Source organism: Typopeltis vanoorti, chromosome 11, assembly GCF_054136105.1.
Source record: "Typopeltis vanoorti isolate ZY-2024b chromosome 11, IOZ_Tvanoo_1.0, whole genome shotgun sequence".
Lineage (NCBI taxonomy): Eukaryota > Metazoa > Arthropoda > Arachnida > Uropygi > Thelyphonidae > Typopeltis > Typopeltis vanoorti.
Window position 1 is genome coordinate 72000472 of NC_143559.1, and position 26433 is coordinate 72026904.

General features: G+C 35.6%; 1 protein-coding gene across 3 annotated transcripts in view; it reads right to left on the reverse strand.

Annotated features, from left to right (window-relative positions):
* The window catches only part of LOC150101723 (transmembrane protein 62-like), a 280792-nt gene that overhangs the window by 158228 nt on the left and 96131 nt on the right, over positions 1 to 26433 (reverse strand). For all 3 annotated transcript variants that reach the window (XM_090400377.1, XM_090400376.1, XM_090400378.1), the window contains exons 5-7: positions 23776 to 23923; positions 14638 to 14762; positions 2616 to 2738 (exon numbers count right to left, since the gene is read on the reverse strand). In XM_090400377.1, coding sequence (XP_090256503.1) covers positions 2616 to 2738; positions 14638 to 14762; positions 23776 to 23923 — 396 coding nt within the window. The remainder of the gene's footprint in view (positions 1 to 2615; positions 2739 to 14637; positions 14763 to 23775; positions 23924 to 26433) is intronic.

The following is a 26433-nucleotide window of genomic DNA, read 5'->3' on the forward strand; positions in this document are numbered from 1 at the left end:
GAAAGTCTGAAATAACTTGTTTTACTTATTTATACACAAGTTCCAACCTCCGACTATAATCATACAATCTGCAAAAACTCTGGCAGAAAATGGGACACTGTGAAATTCCATTGTAAATATGGACCAAAAAGTTATGAAGTATTTATAACTTTTTAAAAACATTTATAAAATTAGAAATATATTAAAAACTTGGTGTCGTAAAATGCATTGGTTCACACTTCACGCACGCAAAAGAGACGAAACTCAGACAACAAAAACAGCAACTCATGACAAAAGACAATGTTCAATTGGATTGCTTCACACAATCACTAATCACAGCCACTAATGACTTCTGAGTGCTATTGTCTCAGGCACACACCCAGCCTGGCTTTCTGAGCCATTTAAAATCGCTGGAACGTAATGAATTTGACATGCCGAGACATCTGCAAGTCTGTTTAAAGGACTCAAAAGGTATCCGTATTTTGACTGCACACCTAGGCTATTAACACGTGATAATAGTCTGGGTGTGCATCAAAACGTCTCCTCATCATGAGCATTAGTATATTATGTTTAGTTTTAGGAATCATGCGAGGCTAGCAAACAGTTAGGGTAGTCGTTAATAGGAATAAATGCAAAAATATAATATTAATGAAATTGCATACCTAGCACACCCTAAACACACACAGCAGATCAACTGGCTAAAGAAACAGCTATAAATGAATGACTAGAAATAAGTTACCAAAAGCTCTAGAAATCTGCTATAAAAGAATTTGCAGAAAAAATAAGCCCAAACTTTCAGTAAGAAGAATGGAAAACATCAAAAAATGGATCAAATAAAAGTATTCTTGGCAAGTATCAGAAGCAGACTCCAGCTGGAAAAACATACCACTTAACCACGCTACTAATGGAACATGGAAAATTAAGACTACCTACAGATTCCATTATCGTGGAATCCCCATCATGCATTTGTTGATTGCACCTTCAACAGACTGTCAATCACATATTTCATGACTCTCAGCTACTGTATTCCACCCAGGTGCCCTAATATAACACATCACTTATGGAGACAAGTGGCCAGTGTGTAAACAGAGACTAATCCAGAAGTATTACTTAGAATTGATTAATTTTGTCACAAGATCAACTTCCAGTCATTGTAACATAAATTATTGATATTGTATGAATGATAGTGTAAATAAATAAACATGGATGTAAAGGTCAGAATACTACAGATAGAAGTAAAAATCTAAATGTAAATATGAATATCGATACAAAAAAAAATATAAGTGTTAATCAGTACCTGAAAAATTACATATATCTACTGTATGCAATTGAGCGCATAGGAAATAAATTACCTTTTCGTATGTTTATTGGGAGAAAAATGCAGAAACACACACACACACACACCACATATATACAACACATACGCACGCACGTGCACACACACTATCAATTATCCTGTAGACCCCTGAGAGTACTTTTTTTTTTTTTTTTTAATTTGAGCCCATATATGAGAGGTCGGTTGATCAACCTATAGTAATACATAAGTACAAAAACGGAATGTGTTTTCATGGTCCTTTCAAGATAATTTCCATAAGTTGTAGATTTCCTGTAGATGTCTGTAGAAAGACCTTATTGAACCACCAAGATCTAGGTGGTTTGATGCAGTCAGAAGTGAGCCAGAAGGCAGAAATATAAGATCTAAGAATACTGCAGCTGAGAAGTGACTAATTAAATTGAAAGACATCATGTAGTACTCTCTCACAGTATCCTATACACACCTAGCTGAATATCAGGTAACAGATGAACTTTTATCTCATACTATTTTGGCTCAATCATTTAAGTTTTATACTGAATACTATATCATCCTTACCTTCAAAAAAAAACTCAGATATGTCAAACAACTACTCTAATAATTTTAATCAGTAAAACTATTTTTAGCCTATAGGAATATTACTGGAATGCAAGGAGACAGCTCCACTATCACAAAAAAAAGGCTTGCTATTTTCTGTTTATCTAATATTAAGAGCTACTACATGAAGATTTCAGAAAATTCAAAATATTAATTTATGGTATTTGTGTATATATATTAATGTATTAGTCAAGGAGATGCTGAAAATAAAACTGACATTTGTTAACTTACACTCAACTTGCTTGTTTTTCTCGAAAAACAAGCCATAAATTTCAAAATAGTTTTTGCTTTCTATTTTTTATAATGTGAATCTTGGCTGAAGAATGGTTGTAAACCTATTTTAGTGTTTTTTAGCATTGAGAGTTGGTTAAAGATAATTCAATATTCTTGCTGTGGTACTTTTTCAAATTATTTCAAACATTCAAATTAGCAGAGTTAGGTTTCATGCCAGGCAACAGAAATCATTTGTCCCCTAAATGCTTTCACAGTCAGTTACTATGCTACAGTCAGATCAGAACCAAGAGAGGAGTCTGCTTGTTGGAGAGTGGGGATGCTATCCATTCATGCATCCATAATACAGAGAAAGTTTTTCTATAGCGAATTTCCTTGAGAATAACAGCAATGCTATTGAATCATGACTGGGACTTTGAAAATTTGTTAGAGTGAACAATGTCTGCTATACCAGGAGATAACTGTAATCACTACTGCAAAAGAATAGTTCACTTACCTTCGATTATCTTTCCAGTCTCCTAACTCAAGTTCCAGTGCCCCTGTAGATTGCAAGGTATACATCTGAGGTACTAAACCTCCTGCAGTGTGAAAGTGACCACATACATATGGTCCACTACCTCTAAAAAAATAAAATAAAAAATGCATTCACAACAGTTTTTATATATATATATATATATATATATATATATACACATATATATATACACACTCATCCTTCTCTATACAAAATTTCAGCTGATAAATATTTGTTATTAAAATTTATTTTAATACTTTTATTACATGATTATGATCTGCATTTACTATAATACTTTGTTATTTAGCTTTTATTTCAATTTATGAAACAACTGGAATATTGCATATTCCAATCATTTCATAATCAAGTAAATTTTATAAAGATGCACAGAATATTCATTACAGCTGAGCTTGGAGGAATACAAACATAAAATGGAACATTATACAATTTTCAGTTAATGCAGTTAAAATAGAAATATATTTATGTTTATAAACAGAAAGGAATCACATTAGCTAGTGACAAAAGTAAACAAAGCAAAGAAAGTGAGAGGGGAAAAAAAAAGCTCTGTCATCCACACTGAAATTAAGTGTTTGAAAAGGAATAAAAGTGATGAAAAATCAAAGTAGACCAAACCCAAATATACTGAAATTAATCTGATAACTAAGTCAGAGGACTGCTTCTATTTTAGCAAACAAAGACACTGACAGCAAAATCAACGATTCTCAGCATTCATATGGCACTATTATAAATAATTTTATATCCAAGTGGGCATAATATATATGATCCAGTAATGTACATAATATACAAGTAATGTGGAATATGCATTTTAATTAATATGTGGAAAAATCTAAATAAATGTTCAGACTGTTGGTCATTAACTTTATAATACTATTTATGTGACTTATACCATCATTTGCCTTATGGGAAAAGTCATTAACTTGACACTGTTATTTCAGAAATACTGTTGACTAAGCCATGTCACTTTATATGAATTCACAAAATAATTCATATATAACATTAAATATGAAAATATGGAAAAAATAAGCAAAACCATGCAACTTAAAACAGTTTTATTAAAAAAAAAAATTAATGTTAGAGCTTTTATTTAAAAGATCATATGCAAAAGTCATTAGTAAACAAAATCAATATGATTTTTAAAAAAATTTAATGCTTATGTTTCTTAATAAGAAAAGGCTAAGAAAACTGTAGAAAGGAAACTTGGGTTAGAACAGTGTTTAGGCCAAAAAGAGGTTGCAAAGATGAGATTTTCACTTCAAGACAAATGGTTGAGTAATCATGGGAATATAACAGGGATCTGTAGACCTGAAAGGGAAAAAAAAAAAAAGGCATGACAAGGTGTCAAGAGAAAAGCTCTTCAAAACACTAGTTAGATAATGTAAATGGATCATTATATCAAGAAATATATATAGTCTATATCGGACTTATCAGTCAGCAGTTAGAATTGAAAGGGGTAAAGGAAGATATTTTGATGTTAAATCAAGTGTGAGTCAAGAGTGCATGTTATCTCCACTGTTATTCATCAATATGGATCATATTATGAAGAAAAGCAGCATTAAAACTGATATCAAAATAGAAGTTAATTTCAGCTCTTTATAGATGCCGTTATGTTAAAATTCATCGAGTCTTCAGGTTTGTTTGACTAAACAAACCTGAAGACTGAAAAGAATGAAAATCAATAATAAAAAGAAAAACAATACTATGAAAATAGGCAGGAAGAATACTAAAAACATCAACTATATCTTAAAACATTATCATCTCAGAACAAATAAAACATTTCAACTATATTCAGGCACAATTGATAGTGAAAACGACAAATTAAATATGGAAATAGAACAGAATTAAAACTGGTATGGTAGAAAATCAACTGAATAAATTTTGAAAACACTGACTTAGCTACAACCAAGAGAATGTTCAAACCAATTTTAATTTATGGAACTGAGAACTGGGTTAGATTAAACACCTAATAAAAGACTGGAAACCATAGATATGAGACTTCTGAGAAAGATTAGGGTAGTGAACAGATACCACCATCATCATCATAGCATTCAGGAGCATGTGAGCAGAGTTCATCTTAGATGGTATGGTCACTCAAACTGAATGGGGAGAAGGCATGAGATGAAAGGTTAGCAAAACAAGTGTATTTTGCCAGGATGATATGAAAAAGACCCAGAAAAAGACCAAAATCTTGGCAGATTGATACAGCAAGAAGCACCTTAGAAAACTGAAATAAGATCTGTAACTAGCGTCCTGACAGATAACAGGTTAATTTAGAGGAAAACGGTACATAAAAAGTCAGTAATGAAGTATGAGTTTACGTGTGGTGCTATCATATCAATGTGTGTACAGGTATATCATGTTACACTCCCTGAGGTATATCAGGAATTTGATGATACTCCGAATATAACAGTATAATAAAGAAAGTTTTGCCATAATATTAAAACAAGAGGTTCTCAATTATTGTTTTTTACAGCCATTTTAACAACTAAAATATTTATACACGAATTCATCAATTGCATAATGATGATGTCTATTTTTTGACGGACTAAGAACATGCATCAAGACTTCAGAAGTAGCATTTTTCCATACTACAAACTGGAAGTGTGGAGGAAAGAAGGTATTCAAGCACAGGCATTATTTATGAATGGTTTCTTTTTTTCTCATTTATAAAATTAAAAATTTTTCCGCATTAATGATATGTAGTTTAAGTAAACAACATTTAACAAAATATGTGTATCTGAAACAGTGTTGATTTTGTTACTAGCTATATATATCTGTAAAAATTATGCATTTGTGAAAATTTTAGATTTTTTATATTTTTTTAAAGATTCTGCTCTCAGCCAATTCTCAACTTAGCTGTTGCTGTTACTTTCCATTGTATTGCCTTAACTATCTGAAAGTTTATTATGCAACTACTGACATTCCTTCTCTCCCTTAAAGGGTTGCACCTAAAGACAAAGTTGATCCCGTTTCAAATTCCTGCACAGGGGCAACGGAGTCATAAAAAGCTGAAATTTATCCCTTCCTAATAGAAATGTTAAATCACACTAATCAAAATGTACATTTTTAATGCAAATGGGAGGGAGGGGAGGGAAGGGAGAGTTCAATGGAGTATTACTTTGATATTCATACTAACATTCCATTGATACTTTCTGAGGATGTTCACTACACTAGAAAACATGGCAACTGCAATTCATGGAGAAATTATAATTACAAATAATTTCATTGTTTATGCTTTTTTTTTTTTAAGTTTATTTCAGCATTTTTCATGTCATGCAAATTTTGAGACAGAATTCAACAATTACATCATTTCAACTAAATTTCCTTCCTGCAGAATCATGTTATGATGTCATTAAACAGTTTAACATAATACAAAACCATCTAGAAGAATACACAGTTCAGTGGGAGAATAGGAGCTGCATTGAATGATCCACACATGTATACCTGATTTTTCTAATGTTGCTAGACATAAGAAAATGCCCTTCAGTTGCTTCAGTTACTCTGTTATAAGGGTACACAGTTTTTTTTTCCCACTACCAGCCTGGTTGGTCAAGCAGATCTAGTGTCCAGCTGACAGGCTTTATTTAGCATGGCTATTTAGGAATGTAGGTGGAAGATTAATTTCATTGTCTGGTGTAAGATCAATGCACCACTTAATGGAGGTCTGAAGTGGCTTAAAAAAAGTTCCTGCTTGATCTCTACGAGAGAGTTTCTAGATTAATAAATATACATTTAAAAAAGAAATTCAATAAAGAAACCCTCCGACCATCCACCTACAGTATACTAATGTACTTTGGATTTCATGGATGGGCATCACAAAAAAACTAACTTCGAGTTTAAATCTTACATGAATCACCATGCATCGTGTGGATTCATTTATGTACTTCACAAGAATGAAAATGAACTTTATTTCAAAATCCACTACCATGAAATGTATAGAGCTAAATAAGCAATTAATCAAGTGTTATTTTCTAAATTTATATGCACATCCATAAACCAAATAAATTTGAAGAAAAAAAAAAAGCAACTGTTGCAGTTCATCTTCTGATAAGAAGATACTAAAAAGAAATTATGTATATGACAATGGTTATACCACATGCAACATTTATTGTAGCATTTTCTATTTTTAATCAGATATGTTAGTTTAAATGAGGCATTAGAAACCAAGGGGTACACAAGTAACAAAAACCTAGTTTTGAGAAAATTAAAGTCACTGTTCAGAAGTATAGAAAATTCCAGGTAGCATCTTATAAGACAATTATTATGAGGTCTCTTTACCCATGGTTTACGTGTACTTGTCCAGACTTATAAGTGTCTCAATTATCAGCAAAAAAAAACTTTTTTTTTGTCCTCATTTCACTAGCCTGGTTGAGAATTTCATTGTTGTTCATCATAATTGTTCTCCAACCATAAATTTTACCATAGGTATGGATGTTCAGATGTCAGTAAGTGGGATGAATTTCATCATCTGGTGTGAGACTACTGCCCTGCTTACTAGAAGGGCAGTAGTCTCGGTGAATTGGCTTGAGTTACATGTTTCATCTTAGAGCAGTGTCCAGAAAAGATAGTTTAGAAAGTTTTTCTGTTTGGTCAAAAGTATATTATACTTGGCAAGAATTTATAATCTTGTTTTAATCCTTTTACCCAAATATGCCCAAAGTTTGCATGTGAAATATCTTTATGTATAGTGTGCTTGCATAAAGAGGCTGCTAGCTTCACTCCAATTGCCTCAGTATCCTATTATAATGCAAAAGCATTGTGGGAAGGCCCATACTAGCTAGACAAGTTTAACATTTATTGAGTTCTCTTCAGTGGGTGCTAGACCAGGAAGATAAATCAATGCACAAGTCATATTTTTCATATACAAGTAATGAAATAGTATAATAACATAATATTAAAATACTCTTGATCAGAGACAGTTGTAGAAAGTTTCCCTGCATAAATATTGGGTAGGCAAATAAGTTCGTTCGGTTTATGAGTTAGTACAAGTTTACGCCGCTTCGCCTGTCACTATTGTTGCGCTACCACGCAACGCTATTGCACAGTTGAAAGGCAACATTTCACATAACCTTTCAGTGAATTTTCGTTTGGCCTACTTCAGTTGATGTTTGTAACATATTTTTAGAAATGGAAGGAAATAACGTACATTACCGACATATTTTGCTTTTTTTATTTCAAAAAAGGCAAATGAACTGCTGAAGCCCATAAAAAAATATGCAGCGTATATTGGGATAGTGCCTTAACAGAATGCGTATGCCAAATTCCGTTCTGGAAATTTCGACGTCAGTGATGTGCTGTGTGCCGGTCGCCCGACTGAGGTTGATTCAAGTGTTGTGAAGGATATTGTTGACAAAAATCCATCGCAAACAGTGCAGGAGATTGCTGTAGTACTGAACATATCCGATCCAAGCGTTGAAAACCATTTGCACAAGCTGGGATATGTTTCAAAACTCAATGTTTGGGTGGCGCATGAATTGACTGAGGCCAATATGAACTGCTCGCATATCCATCTGTGATTTGCAGCGACATTGCCAAGAAAACGACCCATTTTTGAAGCGGATGATTACGGGAGATGAAAAACGGGTCGTGTATGATAATGTGGTATGTAAAAGATCATGGGGACACAAGAGCGAACTACCGCAAACAACCTCGAAAGCGGGATTGCACCCAAAGAAGATCATACTCTCTGTCTGGTGGGATTATAAAAGGTGTTGTCCACTACGCTTTTTGCTGATAATGTTACCATCAGGCAGAACGATTGATTCAACTGGCTATTGCTCACAGTTAATGCGACTGGCCTGTGCAATTAGCCCAAAACGACCTGAATTGGCAAATCGGAAGGGAGTTGTCTTTCACCACAACACAGTGTTAACAACCAGGAGTAAACGGTTACGTCTTGACTGGGATGTTTTGCCACATCCATCGTATTCACCGGATCTGGCACCTTCCGATTACCACTTATTCAGATTGTTGCAGAATTCTCTGAACTGGAAAACCTATGCTAATGAGGAGGCTGTCAAAAGACACCTGAATCAGTTTTTTGCTGGTAAACCTCGGGAGTTTTATGAATGCAGCATAATGAAGTTGGTGGACAGATGGCAAGAGGTCATTAATAAAGAGGGTCAATATATAACTGACTAGTATGTATTATATATAGTAAATAAAATGCGTTTCATTCCATTCTGAAAAACCGAATGAACTTATTTGACAACCCAATACATGTAAAAATTTTTCTTGTCAAAAAATGAATTTAAAATATCTAAACTCAGTCTATAACCTCAGTTTATAGGTGGGAGTTAAAACCATCAATTGAAATATATTTCCAGTAAACTTTAGCTAAATGTGATTGCACCATTAGAATATGAACATTTCAGTAAACATAAATAACTGCATCATTACATATGATAGTAAATTCTCATTGCAGTGACTACTGTTATAACAAAGCATGAAGGATGAAAATTAATCCCCATAGATATTATGCGATTCTAAAGAATAATAACTATAGTAAACCTTTGTAACAAACCATTCCTGTGGCCCCCTGAAGGTTTGCAATAGCAAGGTTGTCTGTATTAATATTACAGAAATCATCTCCATTATAACAAAAATTCCCACAAATGATATTTTAGATCAAATTAAATATTTATCAACATGCTCCTTTATCATTTATTTTTCAACGCTTCATAAGCTAACTTGTATTCAGTACTTTTTATGTACTGAATTCAAACTAATTTGATGTTAATGTTCCCCCCCCCCCCACCCAACTTTACTAAATCTAACAAAAAAGATTAAGAAATTAATAATTAATTGCTGCCCACCTGCGTAGTTTTGTGGAAATAGCAATTGCATCTATAGTATTAAGCATCCCCCCCCCCCACAAAAAAAATTCACTCTTAAATTCAATTCTAGAAGGCTTGAAAGATGTAGAATTGCTGCCCACCTGCTAAGGGATTTTTACACTTCCTACTCCCTTTTAGGGTATAAAAGGCAATAGAGGATTTATTTGATTTTTTTTTTAATTTATTAAGTCCACTGGCATTACAACAAAGAATTACAAAAAACAATTTTTAAACAAAATAGTAAACATTAAGACCCTTCTCCTGTATACTCCCACAACTATTACACCCAGATGATACAATTACATTATCATCAACAAAAAACTCCTAGCTTCCTACTTCACCATTTCTTGCATAGCTGATCTTGGTATATATCCCCTCAACCATTCCAAACACTGTATTTCACCTTTCACCAGAAAAATTTTACTCAAATTTGATACTAAAAAGTCTCCTGGCATCAATGGCATTCCTCTGATTATTCTAAAGTTGTCTGTGCTCCATATTTGACTCCTTCTCAATACCAACTATTTACACTTTATTCCACAATGCATCTCTCCTTGCAGTCTGAAAAGTAGCCCACATATAACCTATTCCTAAGAGGGTGACAAATCTTTACCTTCAAACTACTGTCCAATTTCTCTCACGTCAATTCTTTCAAAAGTAATGGAAAGATCCAATAAACCTAACTTCTACACTACCTTGAAGACTCATCCAATAAATAATCTACAGTATGAATATCATCACTACAGGGGATCTACTAACCTACGTCGCCCATCTCTGGACAAACGCCATGGAAATGTTTGGCGAATCTCAAGTGGCTGCCCCTGATGTCTCCAAAGCTTCTGACTGAGTTTGGCACAAGGATCTATTAAGTAAACTCTCATCATTCATCTGGTTGGTGCAGCAAAACAACTAAAAATTTCTTGATACTGTCCTGAAAAGGACAGTTTAGCTAACCAAACATCTTTCTAAGGCTAATGAAACTATACTTGCAAAAGCCATTGGACATAACTTCTGCTCATCTGTGCTTCCACCTCTTTCGTTCATTCATATTGAAAGACTTAGGTGTTGATTATTCATAATAGTGCTTCACAGTATAAACACCACCAAGAGAGGAAAAAATAAATTAATTTATTGAACTTACATCAATTAATATTTTGCTGGTTTTCTACTCGGCATCTTCAGAGCACAAATTATAACTGGGACAAGGCACATAGGCACTACACTAAAGCATTAGAAACAATTCAGTTTGTAAGTGACACAGAACTAATGTCCCGATAAAGGTGCCCATTATGGGATAGTTAACAGTAAAATTAATTTGGAGAAGTCAGGCTGTCTGGTGTCAGAATGACTGTCTCCCAGATCTTTGGCAAATTAATGGAACCATATTATCGAAGTAGGAAGAATGCTTCATAACAGATGCTGATTCTAAAAGTCTTTTGGAGCTATAGTGATGTCTGTGTAAAACCAATGTTTTCCTCAGTTTAATCCTATGTTAAAGAGTATCCAGAGCATGGTCTGCTAGTCCTGACTTGCCATAAAGATGATCATGAATGTAATTTTGTGTTTTTTAACGTGGCTGTTAACTTATCTACCAGTCTGTCCAAAGTAGGCCAAACTGCAGGAATGAGGGACTTTATACACTCCAGAATGTGCAAGAGGATGAGGTTCTTTAGGAGAGCAGATTAAGGTAGCTAATTGCATGAATGATTTAAAAGTGGCATGGAGACCATATTTGTAGAGCATTTTAGTTTTGCTGCGATCCTGTGAGATGGTTGCAAGGAGGATTAGGAGGAGGGGAGTGCATGTAGTATTTTATCAATTTTATACAGGATGTAGCCATTGGCTTAGGTGTTGCAAAGGTCCCTGAGCTCAGTTTTAAGTGGTGTTTTGAGTATGAGCCCGAAACCACCAGAAGAGGGGCATCCAAAAAAAAAAAAAGTCGCTTGGAGAAGTCAAAAGTAAAGACAATGCTGATTTGTTTCCAAAGATCTCCAAAGCTTTTGACTCCGGTCTGTTAAGCAAACTCCCATCATTCAGTCAACCCTAACTTTTGTACAAATTGGGTTGCTAGCTTTCTGACTGACACTCACTTTAAGTGACAGTAGATAGCTCCTGATCTTCTAACTATACAACTAATGCTGGAGTCCCACAAGGCTCTATTCTTTTCTCACCCTCTTCTTTCTCCATATATCAATCATCTATCAACAGCATATATGCTGATGACAGTGGACAATACGCAGTCCACCTTTTCAGACAAACCCTGTGATTTCGATAATCTTTATTAACTAAAAAAACTTTTTCTTCCAGCCTTCCCTTTGAAAACACTCAAATCTCTATTCGAGATGAGATTACTCATCTTGGGGTAACTCAACCTCAAATCTCTCTTGGAACAGATGTACACCCTCTGTCCAAAAAGAAACTAAACTCTTAGAAAATAGAAGAAACTAGTGGCGCCACCTGTTGTATCTTTTTGTTGTCAAAAGTGGCAACCTTCATTAGTGTTGTGTCAACTGTTTATGACATTTGTTTCATTAGAAGCTGGGTTATAGTGCCAAGAGTGACAGTGTTTTGACAAACGGTCAGAAAATGAGTTTCAAATAGAGAGCTGCAGTTGACTTGTGTTAAACTTGGTAAAAGTTTTACCAAAACGTATGAAATGCTTCAGAAAGCATACGGTGATGAATGCATATTCCATACTCAAGTTTACAAGTGGTTTAAGCGATTTCAAAGTGGTCGTGAGATGCTTGAGGACGACGAAAACCCGGGCTGTCCAAAAACTGGACTGAGTAAAGTTAACATCCAAAAAGTGCGTGATTTCATCAAAGAAAACCCAAAATCGTCCGTGAGTTTGATTGAAGATGAATTGGGGATTCCAAAATCAACTGTGCACAACATTTTTACCGAGCATTTGGACCTTCGTAAATTGAATTCACGATTTGTTCCCCACAAGTTAACCGACGACCAAAAAATGTATCGAATTGAACGCTGCAAGGACCTCATTAAAACCGCTCGTAAGGACTCAAATTTCCTTGAAATGATCATTACTGGTGACGAAATGTGGTATTTTGAGTATAAGCCCGAAACAAAGTGCTAGAGACCACCAGATGAGGGGCATCCGAAAAAAAAAGTGATTGCCTTTACTTTTGGCTTGGAGAAGTCAAAAGTAAAGACAATGCTGATTTGTTTCTAAGATTCCAAAGGCATTATCCACAAAGAATTCGTTCTGCCTGGCCAAACGGTCAATGGTGAATTTTATCTCAAAGTTTTGAACGATTGATAGCGAGAATTCGTTGCATACGGCATGAATATCGTGATGCAGGCAGCTGGTCACTTTTGCATGATAATGCACCATCTCATCGTTCGAACATTGTGAGACAATTTTTGAGCAAAAACCAAGTTTGTGTGTTTGATCACTCATTGTATTCACCTGATTTAGCACCCTGTGACTTCTTTCTTCCCCCCCCCCCCCCCCAACTTCATTTGCCGATGAAAGGAAAGCGATACGACACCACTGAACATGTGCAAGCGGCCGTAACCACGACCCTCAACAGTATCCCAAAAACCAATATAAAAAAACTCATTTAATGAATTAATTGACTGTGCCAAATGCTGTATCGAAGATGAAGGAGAGTATATTGATTGAAATAAATAATTTGAATAATTATAATTGGCCTGTGGTTTATTTTCTATCAAAAGTTTGGTTTCTTTTTGAACAGAGGGTGTATTACAAATACTGCCTCCTTTGCATCCAAAAAAACTAGGTTCTCTTTCATTTGAGGTTTCACTTTAACTCCAACCAGCTCCTAACCCAATACAAATCACAAATCTACCCAACCACTGAATATTTTTCTTACACCTCGAGTGGTGCCTCAAAGAGCTCCCTAAAAGTACTGGATTTTATACAGAAAAGGTCAGTCAGATTAATTAATGATCTCTCTCTTTCACATAGGTACTCAGTTTCTGCTGCTTGCATCTTCTATAAATACTTCTATGACTGCTGTTTCATCATATAAGGTCATCTGATTCTTACATCAAAATTTCATTCTATTTTGTCTAACAGATATCAATTTTGCATGTATTATCCTCTGATATCGTTGCAATTCTCAACATTCCATTCCTATTCAGTAATAATCCCATAAATTAGGTGTGAAACCTTATTGGGCATTGTTTTCTACTAGACGTCAAACTTATTTGAACACCACCTCCAATCCAATTTTTTTTTTTGTGGAATAATGTGTTTAGCCTGGTTGGCCGAGTGGTTAGCGTATCTGCTCTCCAGCCAAAAGGCTGCGGGTTCAAATCCTGCAATAGTTTGTATACAGTGTGCAAGTTTGCTATAATAAATTTCCTTTAGAACAGCATTGCTGCTTTAGAGATTTAGTCAGGACTTTGTAATAATTTAGGGTGAATGAATGTGGTATAATCAGATGACTGTATAATAGTGCATATCAAGGAAGTTTGCCACAAAAGTGACTTTGCTATTATTAATCAGTTTTTTTGATGCAAACATTTATTTTTTTTTCAAAAAAATATGCAAAAATATTTGCAGGAGTGGTTGGTGAATCCACTCTCCAACCAACAGGCTGTGGGTTCAAATCCTATTATAGTAGGCATGGAGTTTGCGATTATCTTTAGGTGATAGATGAATTTCATTAACAGACTGAAACCATTGCTTTGCTTAATGGAGGCCTGAAGTGGTTGAAAAGTTCCATATTTAGTCTCTAGAGCAGTATTTCCAGACTACATAAAATACAAAAAAAAAAAAAAAAAAAAAAGAATAAAAAAAACAAATAATAAAAATTATTTTATTATAATGTGTTATAAAGGTTCACAGCCTTTTCTGGATGGGTATCACATAAAAAAAATACCGTACAGAAATATTACATGATATTTCTGACAATATTTTGCTTTTTTTTTTCTTTTTTCTTTTTTTAATGACAATCCCATCCATGAAAACTTATATAACATAAGGTGAACAGTCTAACACTCCAACAAGCAGGATGGTTACGTACAGTGATCAAACTATTTGAATTCTGAAATTATAGTAAACTGTTTTAGAGGTAAATTCTCTCTTCAAACTTTTAAATACATCACTTGTTTAAATCATTGTTGAACATCCCAACTAAAGGTTTTTTTTTTTTCACACTAACCTCATAAGTTCCCTAGCACCAGGATTTGGAGCAACTATTGTGGAGGTAGGATAATGACCAAACCAAATTGTCATATTACTGCCTTTACTTTTCTGTAACATTTGTTGCAATAAAGTATACTCGTCCTAATAAAAGAAAGATAAAAATATTACGAAATTATGTTAGACAATATTCTTTGAGCAAATAAAATTACAGTTTTTAACATCTGCTTCTATGGTTATGAGTATTAATAAATGCTTTGATCATGAAAAAAGAATAAATTTGTTTATTCAATTAGGTTCTCACACACTTTGACGTAGTTCTTAAGGAATATTAAAAAGATTGACACGAAAGGTGAAAGAGAAAAGTTTAAAACAGTTGTCACATTAACAGAATGTGACATTAAAAAAAAAAAAAGCAATAATAAATATCATGATGCCTATGTAACAAATTGTGGATTTAGAATACATATCACTCATCATGGCCTACATCTGTGAAATTAAAATGCTTTACGAAAGAGGATGCCACAACTTTACAAGAGGATGCAGAGATTGTGAAATTGGAAGTGATAATCACTTAGTTTTAAGTAAAATAAAAATTAATATCATGCTTAAAAGACCCCCCCCCCCCACCCCCCCCCCCCCCCACCCCCCCCCCCCCCCACCCCCCCCCCCCCCCACCCCCCCCCCCCCCCACCCCCCCCCCCCCCCACCCCCCCCCCCCCCCACCCCCCCCCCCCCCCACCCCCCCCCCCCCCCACCCCCCCCCCCCCCCACCCCCCCCCCCCCCCACCCCCCCCCCCCCCCACCCCCCCCCCCCCCCACCCCCCCCCCCCCCCACCCCCCCCCCCCCCCACCCCCCCCCCCCCCCACCCCCCCCCCCCCCCACCCCCCCCCCCCCCCACCCCCCCCCCCCCCCACCCCCCCCCCCCCCCACCCCCCCCCCCCCCCACCCCCCCCCCCCCCCACCCCCCCCCCCCCCCACCCCCCCCCCCCCCCACCCCCCCCCCCCCCCACCCCCCCCCCCCCCCACCCCCCCCCCCCCCCACCCCCCCCCCCCCCCACCCCCCCCCCCCCCCACCCCCCCCCCCCCCCACCCCCCCCCCCCCCCACCCCCCCATCTGTCTTCCTATGTGCCCGTTCAAGTCTCCTCCGACAATCACCATCTCATTTTCTTCCAATTCCCTCATTTCTTCATCTAACACGTTCCAGAACTCATCTTTTTCCTCTGCTGTACAACCAACTTGCGGGGCATATACACATAATACGACCACCCGCTCTTCTCCAAGACCCAATTTCATTCGCATGATCCTGTCGTTCCTTCTACCCACGTCCAGTACTTCACCCTTCATTCTACCACACACCACAATTCCTACACCATTTCTTCCCTCGTTATTCGCTCCAGAGTAGAACAATTTATATCCATCTCCCAGTTCCTTTGCCTTTCCCCCTTTCCACCTTGTCTCCTGCACACATAAAATGTCCAACTTCCTCTTCCTCATCATGTCTGCCACCTCTCTTCCCCTTCCAGTCATGCTTCCAACATTCAGTGTTCCCACTCGCAACATCCTCTCCACCTGCTGGGCTCGCTTCTTTAACCGCACCCGCCCTTGATGCGGTAGCCCTCGTCCACTTCTCACAGCTGTAGGGCGATGTGGCTGCGCGTCGCTTAAGGGGTACGCCCTAGCCCTTATATCATTTTCTCTTAGACTCATAATCATAGTTTGAGTTGGCACTGAAGTTTTACGACCGGATGCCCTTCCTGACATCAACCCTCACATTTATCCGGGCTTGGGACCGGCACCTATTGAGGCTAGCTTGCCTCCTTCGGTGGCTGCATAAGACGAAATGACTTAGCAAGATAGGAAAGACTCACCCCTAACCCTCGAATACTCTAATAGCATCAGGGGGAAGGAGCAAGGAGAGGAGAAAGAAGCAAAGAAAGAAGAGGAGGGACCAGTCTACAGAATAATATAACAGATATATATTACATGAAGTAAGGCATGGTCCAGCATCAGGTACCTTGGGTTTGCCATGCCCGTACTCACTAAAGTGAGCCCTTGAGGATAATAATTATCAATTAAACATCATCATTAAATAATTTGTGTTGATTTTCATTGACATATCCCATTCTGATCACCAAAAATGTATATTATTATAAGTATAGGTAATCCTTGTATAATGAGATACTTATACAACGTGGTTTCGATATAACGCGGTCTACAAATTATAGTATCCCTTGTTGAACGCGGTGCTTATACAACGCAGTTTCGATATAAGATGGTCTACAAACTGTAATACCCTTTATCTTTTCATATATTTTTCAATGCGAGACTTAAAAATCAAATTTTATCTTAGTGAAATTTGCATCGTGCATGCAGTTAAAAGGTAGCAAATTTATATTAGGGGAAAAACCCTTTAGCATGCATATACGTCAATTGCTTACCATATAAAGTGTTTGTTGTTAAAAATTGTCTTCATTTTCTGCCAGGATAGCTCATTAAAAATCATGTGTTAATCTCAAGCTGAGCACTTTATTTTTTGGTGAGCTACATATAATATTAATGCTTTTTTTATGTAAAAAATTTATTTTTATAGTAATGGCCACTTAGAGCACTTTTGCAACATGGTTTAAAACGAAATTAGTGAATTAATTAAAGGGGAAATAGATTTAAATGAGGAGGAACTGGTACAATTAATAGATGATGTCGAACCAAATGGCAGGGAAAATTCTGCCGAAGATTCTGATTGCGATGAATCCGTTAAAGAATTCCGTTTAAGAAATTAGCAGAAGGATTGAACTTTGCAAGAAAGTTATTTTATGGATAATGATCTCTCTCAATGGAGTGCTTCGGAAAATTCATGAGACAACTGGATATTTGTTTAGCTCCATATTAAGAACTTAATAAAAAAAAAATGCAGCATAGTGAGAAGCAAGATCTTATTACTGACTTCTTGATAACTAAATCAGCTTAACTATGCAATGAGAATTATACAAATGATGTCCAAGAGATTTCAAGTGATGACCACGTCCGACCACTCATAAATAAAGAACATCTATGAAATTATACACTTTATTTTGCCTAAAACATTCATGCATTATATGCAATGAAGTTTATGTACAATATACAATTTTATACTATGTATTTGTTTCGTAGTTTATGTTTTCTTAACTTACATGAATTACCTGAATTAAATAAAAATATTTTTTGTTGGATATGTCATTGTTTATATAATCTTAAAAAAAAAAAATTTTCGGAACCTAACCCTAGTTTTTCTATGTGATCTGAGTCTCACATAATGCGATTTATATAACGCACCATTTCTATGGAACCTAACATCCGCATTATACGAGGGCTACCTGTACTTACGAGTGAATGCAGACTTTTTCTCCTGTGTGCTGGTAGTTTTCTCCTCCTTTTGTACATCCTGAAGATCGCTTTGTAGATTGGTGGTGGATGACTCACTATCTGTTGAGTCATAAACACCTTCAATAAGAGATTTCTTAATACCAAAATTAAACAAAGTCCTTTGTCTCTTATTCATATTAAAATTTAAATCTGCAGACTTATTACTTTTAAAAAATCACGGCACTATGGTTTCGAAACTTTCATCCTACAATACAAACTTGCAAAGAAAGCATTCAGAATTACTAGATTTGAGAACTGGATACAGACTACCTTGATCTTCAATTTTAGTAGAAAAATGTTCTTTATACTTCTTTGCTGATTAGTCACAAACATTTGCAATACAGATGTTATTTCTTTCAGTTTTGAGAACAGAGAATATGCCACCCATTGTTATAATCCACTTGCAGGCAATTTTTATGAATGGTCATAAACAGCGGTATTCCCTTTCCCAAATGTTGAAAGGTTTCGATGTGTAAAAATTAATGATAATTCATGAATACTTCCAAGTTTAAAAATACATGGCTTGGTCACTAACATTTGCTACACAGATGTTATTAGGCGTTCTGGGTCTGAGCTTTTCGACATATTCACGAATATTATTCTCCTCAGAATATTTCCACTATAAAATATTTATTCATGAAAAATTCACCTATTCACTTATTTATTGAAACACTTATTCACCTTCTGCAGAACACCCGTTTTCTGCAGAACACAATTTGGGAAACCCTGCACTAGACAATGAAATTCATCTCACACCTAAAGGCAACCACAAACATCCACACCCATGGCAAGATTCAAACCTGTGGCTTATTGGTTGGAGAGAGAGTATGATAAACCATTTGGCCAACCAGGCTGGCAATACTGCTATCACCTCAGTGTTAAATGTCTAAAATGATGGGGGAGGTCATCAATAGCCAACTTCTTTGGACACCAGGAGAACTGTCAACTAATCAATGACCAATATAAATTTTGGTCACTGATTAGTTGACCAGTTTTTGGGAATCTCACATTGCCTATAAATGTGATATAAAGAAAAAGTGTATAAATAAAACAGTTAATCTTTTTCTATAGTAGAGAAAACTGTTGGATGCTGGCTGTTTAAAAATACAATAATAGTGAAGGCAGGAAGAATTAATGAGACTGAAGCCTCTTAAACAGAAGATTAGTCAACAGCCTTTGATGCTGAGCATATCTGATTTGAAGATATTTTGTAATCAGTTTTAAAATTAACACATCCAATTCAGGACATGCCTCATGCTGTACCAGTGCAAAATAAGGTCTGGTTTATAGTTTATTTGGCACAAAAACAACAAAGGTCATACTGTGCCACAGTAAATGTTACAGCTACACATAAAAGTTAAAGAAAATTGTAAACAATATGCATATACAAATATAAAGTTCCACAATGCAGCATTTACATATAAACAGAATTACTGCAGAGGTCACAGCAACACACAAGGTTAAAATTACAGCAGTTCGTCAACAGTACAAGATAATAAACAAAATGCATGTACAAAACAAAGTCAAGGAATGGAGTATCTACATATAGATAAAATTACAACAAATGTTATTACAGCAGTACATAAATAAGCAAAAAAGGAATTATTATACAATATGCATGCATAAAAATTAAGTTTACACAAATATACAAGGTCAAAGGCTATAGCAATACATAATTAGTCAGAAAATAACCTAGTGAATAATATGTACAAAAGTTAAGCAATGCAGTATCTACATATAAACAAAATTAGTCAAAAGTGTTTGTACAAATTAATTCTTTGCAAAAAGTTAGAAACAACATGCAATCTGCCTGAGTGTATATGGCTTAGGTAGATAGGTAAAAATTTCATTCCTTTCTTATGTAAAGTGCTGGCACTTCACCAGTATATGACAAATAGTGAGATGTGTATTGCATTTTTCACACATGGGAGGGTCATCAATTCTTATTTACTAAGGGTCTGGGCATAGGTCATCTTACACATGACCTATGTGCAGAGCCTAGCAAGAACAACTTCCTCTCTTCTCTTTACATACTGACTAGAATGCCAATGTTTAATATCAGGCTTAATGTCATAATTTGTTTGTCAATGCTTCCTGTCATGATGACTGCCATTGAGCAATTAGCTTTGATCTTATTAACTGTCTGTAGTCAGTATATGGTACTGTCAAACAGTATGTGGAGAAAGTATGAGCTGATTTAGCAGCTACATCTACAGCCTCATTTCCCTTACTTCGAATGTGGCTGGGAAATCCAGCACCACTGGACATCAAAATTAAGGATTTTCATTTTGTACAACAAGTGTAATACCTCATACAGTACTGGATATGGATTATACATAGGAGAGGAGACAGCTTGTAAAGAGCTCAATGAATCTGTATAACACACTTTGGTAATGGTTTTCTTTTATATGCACAAGTGCAAGCTGAATGGCATGCAACTTTGCTGTATAATTGCTGCAATCAGGTAGGATCTGGTGAGATAATAATGTCAGGAAACACAGCAGCACAGCCAACAGAGATATCAGTATTGAACCATCAGTATAGATGGACAAGAAATCAGAGTGGGCTGCTCTGTGTGCATTAAGCAATTGCAGGTAGACAGATGGAGTATGAGATTTCTGTAGATGATAAAGTGAGAGGTTGCAGATGGAGAATAAAGTTGCCATGGAGGAATGCTGTTATGTTTAGTGTAGACAATGTTGTCATTCATACCAACAGCTTGCTCAGTCTCTTTAACATACATATCAAAAGGACACATGGCAATCTGATGTGTGTGATATTGAGCTTTGCAATGCAGAGAAAAGAGACTAGTCCATATAGAATGATCTAGTAGATCATTCTACATGGACCATCTCAAGTTTCTGTCCTTGCATACAACAGCAAAATTCCTAAAGGGAGGGTCTTCAATTCGGTCTTAAGTATGTTTATTGTATACAGAAAAGAAAGGTTTGTGTTTCTGCAATAAAATCATGATATCGATATTCTGGTGAAATCAATAACGGTTCCATTGTAAAAATTTTCCTATTGTTTTGGCTTTACAGACTTGTCTGGTTTTTGGGAAGTTAAGGGTTTACATTTATCAGTTGTTTTTGGTAAGTATGGATGGCCAGCGTACATCTCTTCATCTGGTAAAATATTTAATACATTTGATGTTATATGATTCAATACATGTGTTAGGGTCAGTTGGTAAGTTTAATTGACTTTCCGTGGATACTGAAGTATCAGTTTTTTTCTGTGAAGATGTCTGGTGGTTTATCTTTAAGTGATAAACCACCAGACATGCCCAAGAAAAAAATCGTTCTCTTTGCCATAGTTTTTTTGACAAGTGGATCCTCATCAAATGTGACCATTTCTGGAGTTGTCTTTGGAGTAAGGCTATAGGTCTTGTGACTGATGCACTCAACAGAAAAGCACTCTCGATCATAAAGTTCAGGTATGGTGAAATTATCAGAAGGTGGAATAGACATGTGAGTTTGAGTTGCTGTTGACATTTTCTTAATTTTTACCTTCTAAGCATACAAGTCCCCTCAGTTGTGATGGTGGCTAGCTTTCTTTCTGCATCCATCTGATATGACATGTTTTGTTCTGTTTTCATTTTTTGTATTTCTTTTTCATCTTTCCACTTCTGACATACACAAGAGTAAGCTGGATGATCTTGCCAGTTGACACATATAGCTTTTTTTTTGCACAGCAAGATTTGTTATCATGCTCTTTACTACCACATCAGGCACAGGTAGTAGAACCACGTCAGGCAGTTTGGGCATGCCCATATTTCTGACATTTAAAGCATCTTAGCGAATTAGGGATGTACACTCAATTAGGGAAGGAGAGGACAGCAGAGATACCCTACTTTTACAGATGTTGGAGGCTTAGGTGTATCAAAAGTAAGGATGATGTTTCTAGTTGAATCCAGGCAACATTCCTACATATCAGGATGCACCTCACATCAATCACTCCCTGATCATTAACTTCTGAACATAATCTCATCAGAAACATGGAGCATTCTGATTGAGTGTCTTATGAGGTATTACTGTGATTGGTATTCCATCCATTGACATTGCTCCCAGTAGTTTCTTGGAATGTTCCTGACACAATGTTTCCACAAGGATATCACCAGAAAGCAATTTCTTAACATTTTTTGGGAGGTCCTGCCAGTCCTAAACCCTTTTGAATAAAGAATGGTGACATTTTCCCTAGTGGCTTTTCATCTGTTGCATGAATGATCAAAAACACTGGTACATTTATACTAGTATTATATATCTTTTGTTTCTTACTTCTATTACCAAATGTTGTATCTATAGTATCAGTACTTGGTTGGGACTTTGTTAGAACCTCTGAAATGTTTGGGGATGAAGAATTTATGAATACAGAAATATCTTTTTTACTTTTCATTCTTGTTGAAGAGAATAATTTTAGGAGTTGATTCAAGAATGAGTGAGACTAATAGGCCAAGAGACTCACATGCTCCATAGAGAAGTACTCGCAATCATCAAATGATTACGAGTACTTATAACATCAGATGTACAAGTTCAGGTATACTAAAATTATCAGATGGTGGAATAGACATGTTCGGATTTGCTTTTGATAATTTCATATAAAAATTTCATCATACGCTAATTTGTAAAAATTAAGACATCAGAATAAAATTACCATATAAAATATATGTAAATCTATCAATTTGATAAATTTTGATTTTTTTAGACTGCTAACTTCAGCAAAATTATCAAGTAAACTCTGAAAATAACTTGGCACTTTTTTTTTTAAACTTTGTTTTGCTAGTATCAGAAATAATAATTTTAAAAAATAAAAATAAGAAATAAGTAAAAAATGGGTGTAAAAAAGTATGCAAGCTCTGCACTAGACAATTGAAACCAACATGGTTTTTTCAGCATAAAGAACTCAACAAAAATTTACATTAAATCACAAACCAGAAGAGATTATCCATGAACAAATATCGGTAATGATTTAATGACTACCAGGTACTGATTATTTTCCCTAAATCTCATTATGAAAGAATGAGAATCTAAAAGTTAAGTGGTATATACAATTAGATACAGTAAAACAAATACTGACAAGATGCAATAGTTCAAGAAATGACAAACCCTTTCTTGAAAATGAGACTTTTTTGGTTATGAGACCATCGGTACTTTATCAAGGCTGAACGGTACACACAAAAAAAATATGAGAGAATACAGAAACGTTGCTAACTGTTAGGCAGTTAAGTTTGAAACTATGCGTGACAATGCATTCATGTGTTGAGAAGCTTCAGTCAGTATCATGGATACGTGTCGTATACACACGTGCTACATGATTTTTCGCGTATTGTAGTTCTGTTAAACTGAGCGAGTTGATTAAGTTTTTTCAACTATCTTTCAGTATGGCATCCTGATTTCTGTTGAGGTTGTTACCCGTTCTTAATACCACTGCCGCTTCCTTGAAAATTCTGTAACCATAATCATTATCCGAATATGGCATAGAGCTATTTTCCTAGTCAATTGCATGGTTGGAAGTATTTTAAGTATTTTATGGCCAAATATGTATAATTTAAACCCTTTCTTGCTTAAGAAAACAAAAAATAAATCAAGATTCATTTCCATTTTTATGAATGCCTAATCATAAAATTACTAGCTGACTTGCAAATCTGTAAATAAAATAATTATACATTTAAAACTTATAGGTATTACATTTTAACACAATACAGTTTTAATTAAGCAGAGAACATTGGATAATAAAGCTAAGTGTAAACTTACTTTATCCACCACACCTAAAAAATTAAATGGCCACTTTGGTCCAGGATCCATACATGCATCAATTCCAATAAATGTATATAGGTCTGAATTGTGACGGAACTGAAAACTGTAAGACCTTCGGTGCAGTCCTCCTTGGACAGAGTATAACCTAATATAGTAAACAAAGAAATATAACATGCTTGGTATGTACTTTTATATCTAGGATAAGAAAAAGATATATAAATATATACAGATACTTTCTTTTAAGGTTACACGGTGATCAGCATTCATATTTATAAATTTAGGGACACAAAAACACACATGTTGAAAAGATTATTTTACTAATTATTAATAAAATAACACTTGACGCTTCGACCCCCTGTATCGAGGTCATCATCAGAAGGATACATGCATATAAGGATCTAAGTTATATGCTCTAGCCCTACATACCGGTAAACTAAATCTACGTAGTTTATCCTTTTTCCTAGCCTGACCTCTAGCGATTAAAAATAAAAAAACTAAAATTAAATTAAAAAATTTTAAAAAAATAATAAATATACAACTACATTAAACTGCTAAAGTCCTCATGTATTAATATTCTTCTGGATTTGTACAGTTCTGATTGTTATGATTTCCTTCAGTTGCTGTTGAATGTTACAAACACTTCACTAGGTTGTCTTCTTGCAGTGGGATTTTTCTTCGGCTTCTTTAGGTTGTTATACAGGTTGTAGATGGGTCCTCCACATTCTTGGAATGGTTAGGCCATCATTTTTGTTAAGATTTGGGTTATGTTTGAGCATTTCACATGACTCTTTAAATTTCCTCTCAAAACAGGTTTTGGTGCGGTATAGGGACTTGGTATTTTTCCAATCAATTCTGTGGTATGTTTGGAGTGTGTGGTCAGAAAAGCCGGTTATTCAAAAATGGAGGTATTTAATGAGTCATTTGTGTTCGTTTTGTCTAATTGGGATAGTTCGCCCTGTTTCCCCTATGTATGGTATGTTACATGTGCATTGTATTTTGTATAACCCCTGGGTGGACTAGGTGTGGAAGAGGATCTTTAGAAGAACTGAGTAGGTGTCTTAACTTATTGGAGGGTTTAAAGGTGGTTTTAATGTTGTATTTAAATAATAAAGCAACATGTAAAAACCACAGTGATATCGTTAATTAGTAAAAGGACAGATATTTCGTACTAAAATAAATAGTACATCTTCAGTGTCTGTAACAGTAATAGGAATGGAATACAAGCAAAACATTCGGTAGATCACCTATTAAAATACAATTGTTACTGAATGCTAGGAAATAATAGAAATAACAAATTTAATCTATTAAGATAAATGGTTTTTTACATAAGATAAAAGTGTCCCAGATCTTTGAGAGAGACATACAGTCATTTCTATTTAAATTTGGTCAGTGTTAGATAGTTCCACAACTTTCTTTGAATGAGCGTTCATATTTGAATCTGCATCTATGGAGGAGAACAGCTTTATCCCATTGGACACTATGAGTAGAGTCAATACTGTGCAGTGCCAGACCAGACTTCAGAGGTTTGTTATAATCAATATAATATTGATGTTCTTGTATTTTTTTTTCAAAGAACGGCCAGTTTGTCCAAAATAAGAGACATCGCATTCGCAAGGTATTTGGTAAATGCCAGCCAAAGATAGAGAAGACAGTTTTGTTGATAGGAATATATGTTGGAATCAATTGATACTTTTTCAGAATTCTACCTATAGGTTTTGAGATTCCTGGAATGTATGGAATAGAAACTGTAGGTGATGGAACATAAGAGTCAAATATCTGTTGGATTTGATTGGAGTTGTAATCATTTGATTCCATTAACTTTTTAATGATCGCATCCGCAAGGTATTTGGTAAACGCCAGCCAAAGATAGAGAAGACAGTTTTGTTGATAGGAATATATGTTGGAATCAATTGATACTTTTTCAGAATTCTACCTATAGGTTCTGAGATTCCTGGAATGTATGGAATAGGAACTGTGGACTGTTGAAGAAACTGTAGGTGTTGGAACATAAGAGTCAAGTATCTGTTGGATTTGATTGGAGTTGTAATCATTTGATTCCATTAACTTTTTAATGATGGAAAGTTCTTGTTGTAAGATTATTGGGGAAGAGCAAACTTTATGTGCTCTATGAATTAGAGATTTAAGAATGCCAAATTTTTGAGACATGTGGTGTTCAGACTTTTTTGTATCTGCCAGTAAATGTGGGTTTTCGAAAGACACTTGTAGATAAGGTACCAGAAGACGTTCTAGTAAGGAGGATGTCCAAAACTGGTAAAGTACCAGAGTTTTCTTTTTCCATAGTGAATTGGATGAGTAGGTGAAGGTTATTTATCCGTTGTAGAAAAGTGGAAAGTTCATCTTCAGTGTGTGGCCAAACGCAAAAACATCATCGACGTAATGGTGCCAAAGAGATGGTTGATGATGATGAATGAATGAGAACATAGCATCTTCGAATTGTATCAAATAGTAGTTTGCCAAAGGTGGAGACAGAGAGCTACCCATGGCAGTACCTTCAATTTGTTTGTAGATTTCGTGTTTCCAATTGAAATAACCTGAGTGGATGACATATTCGAATATCCTTGCGATATCTGGAGGGTAATCTTCATATAAAGAATTGACTGTGTCAGTTAATGGGATATTGATGAACAGAGAAAT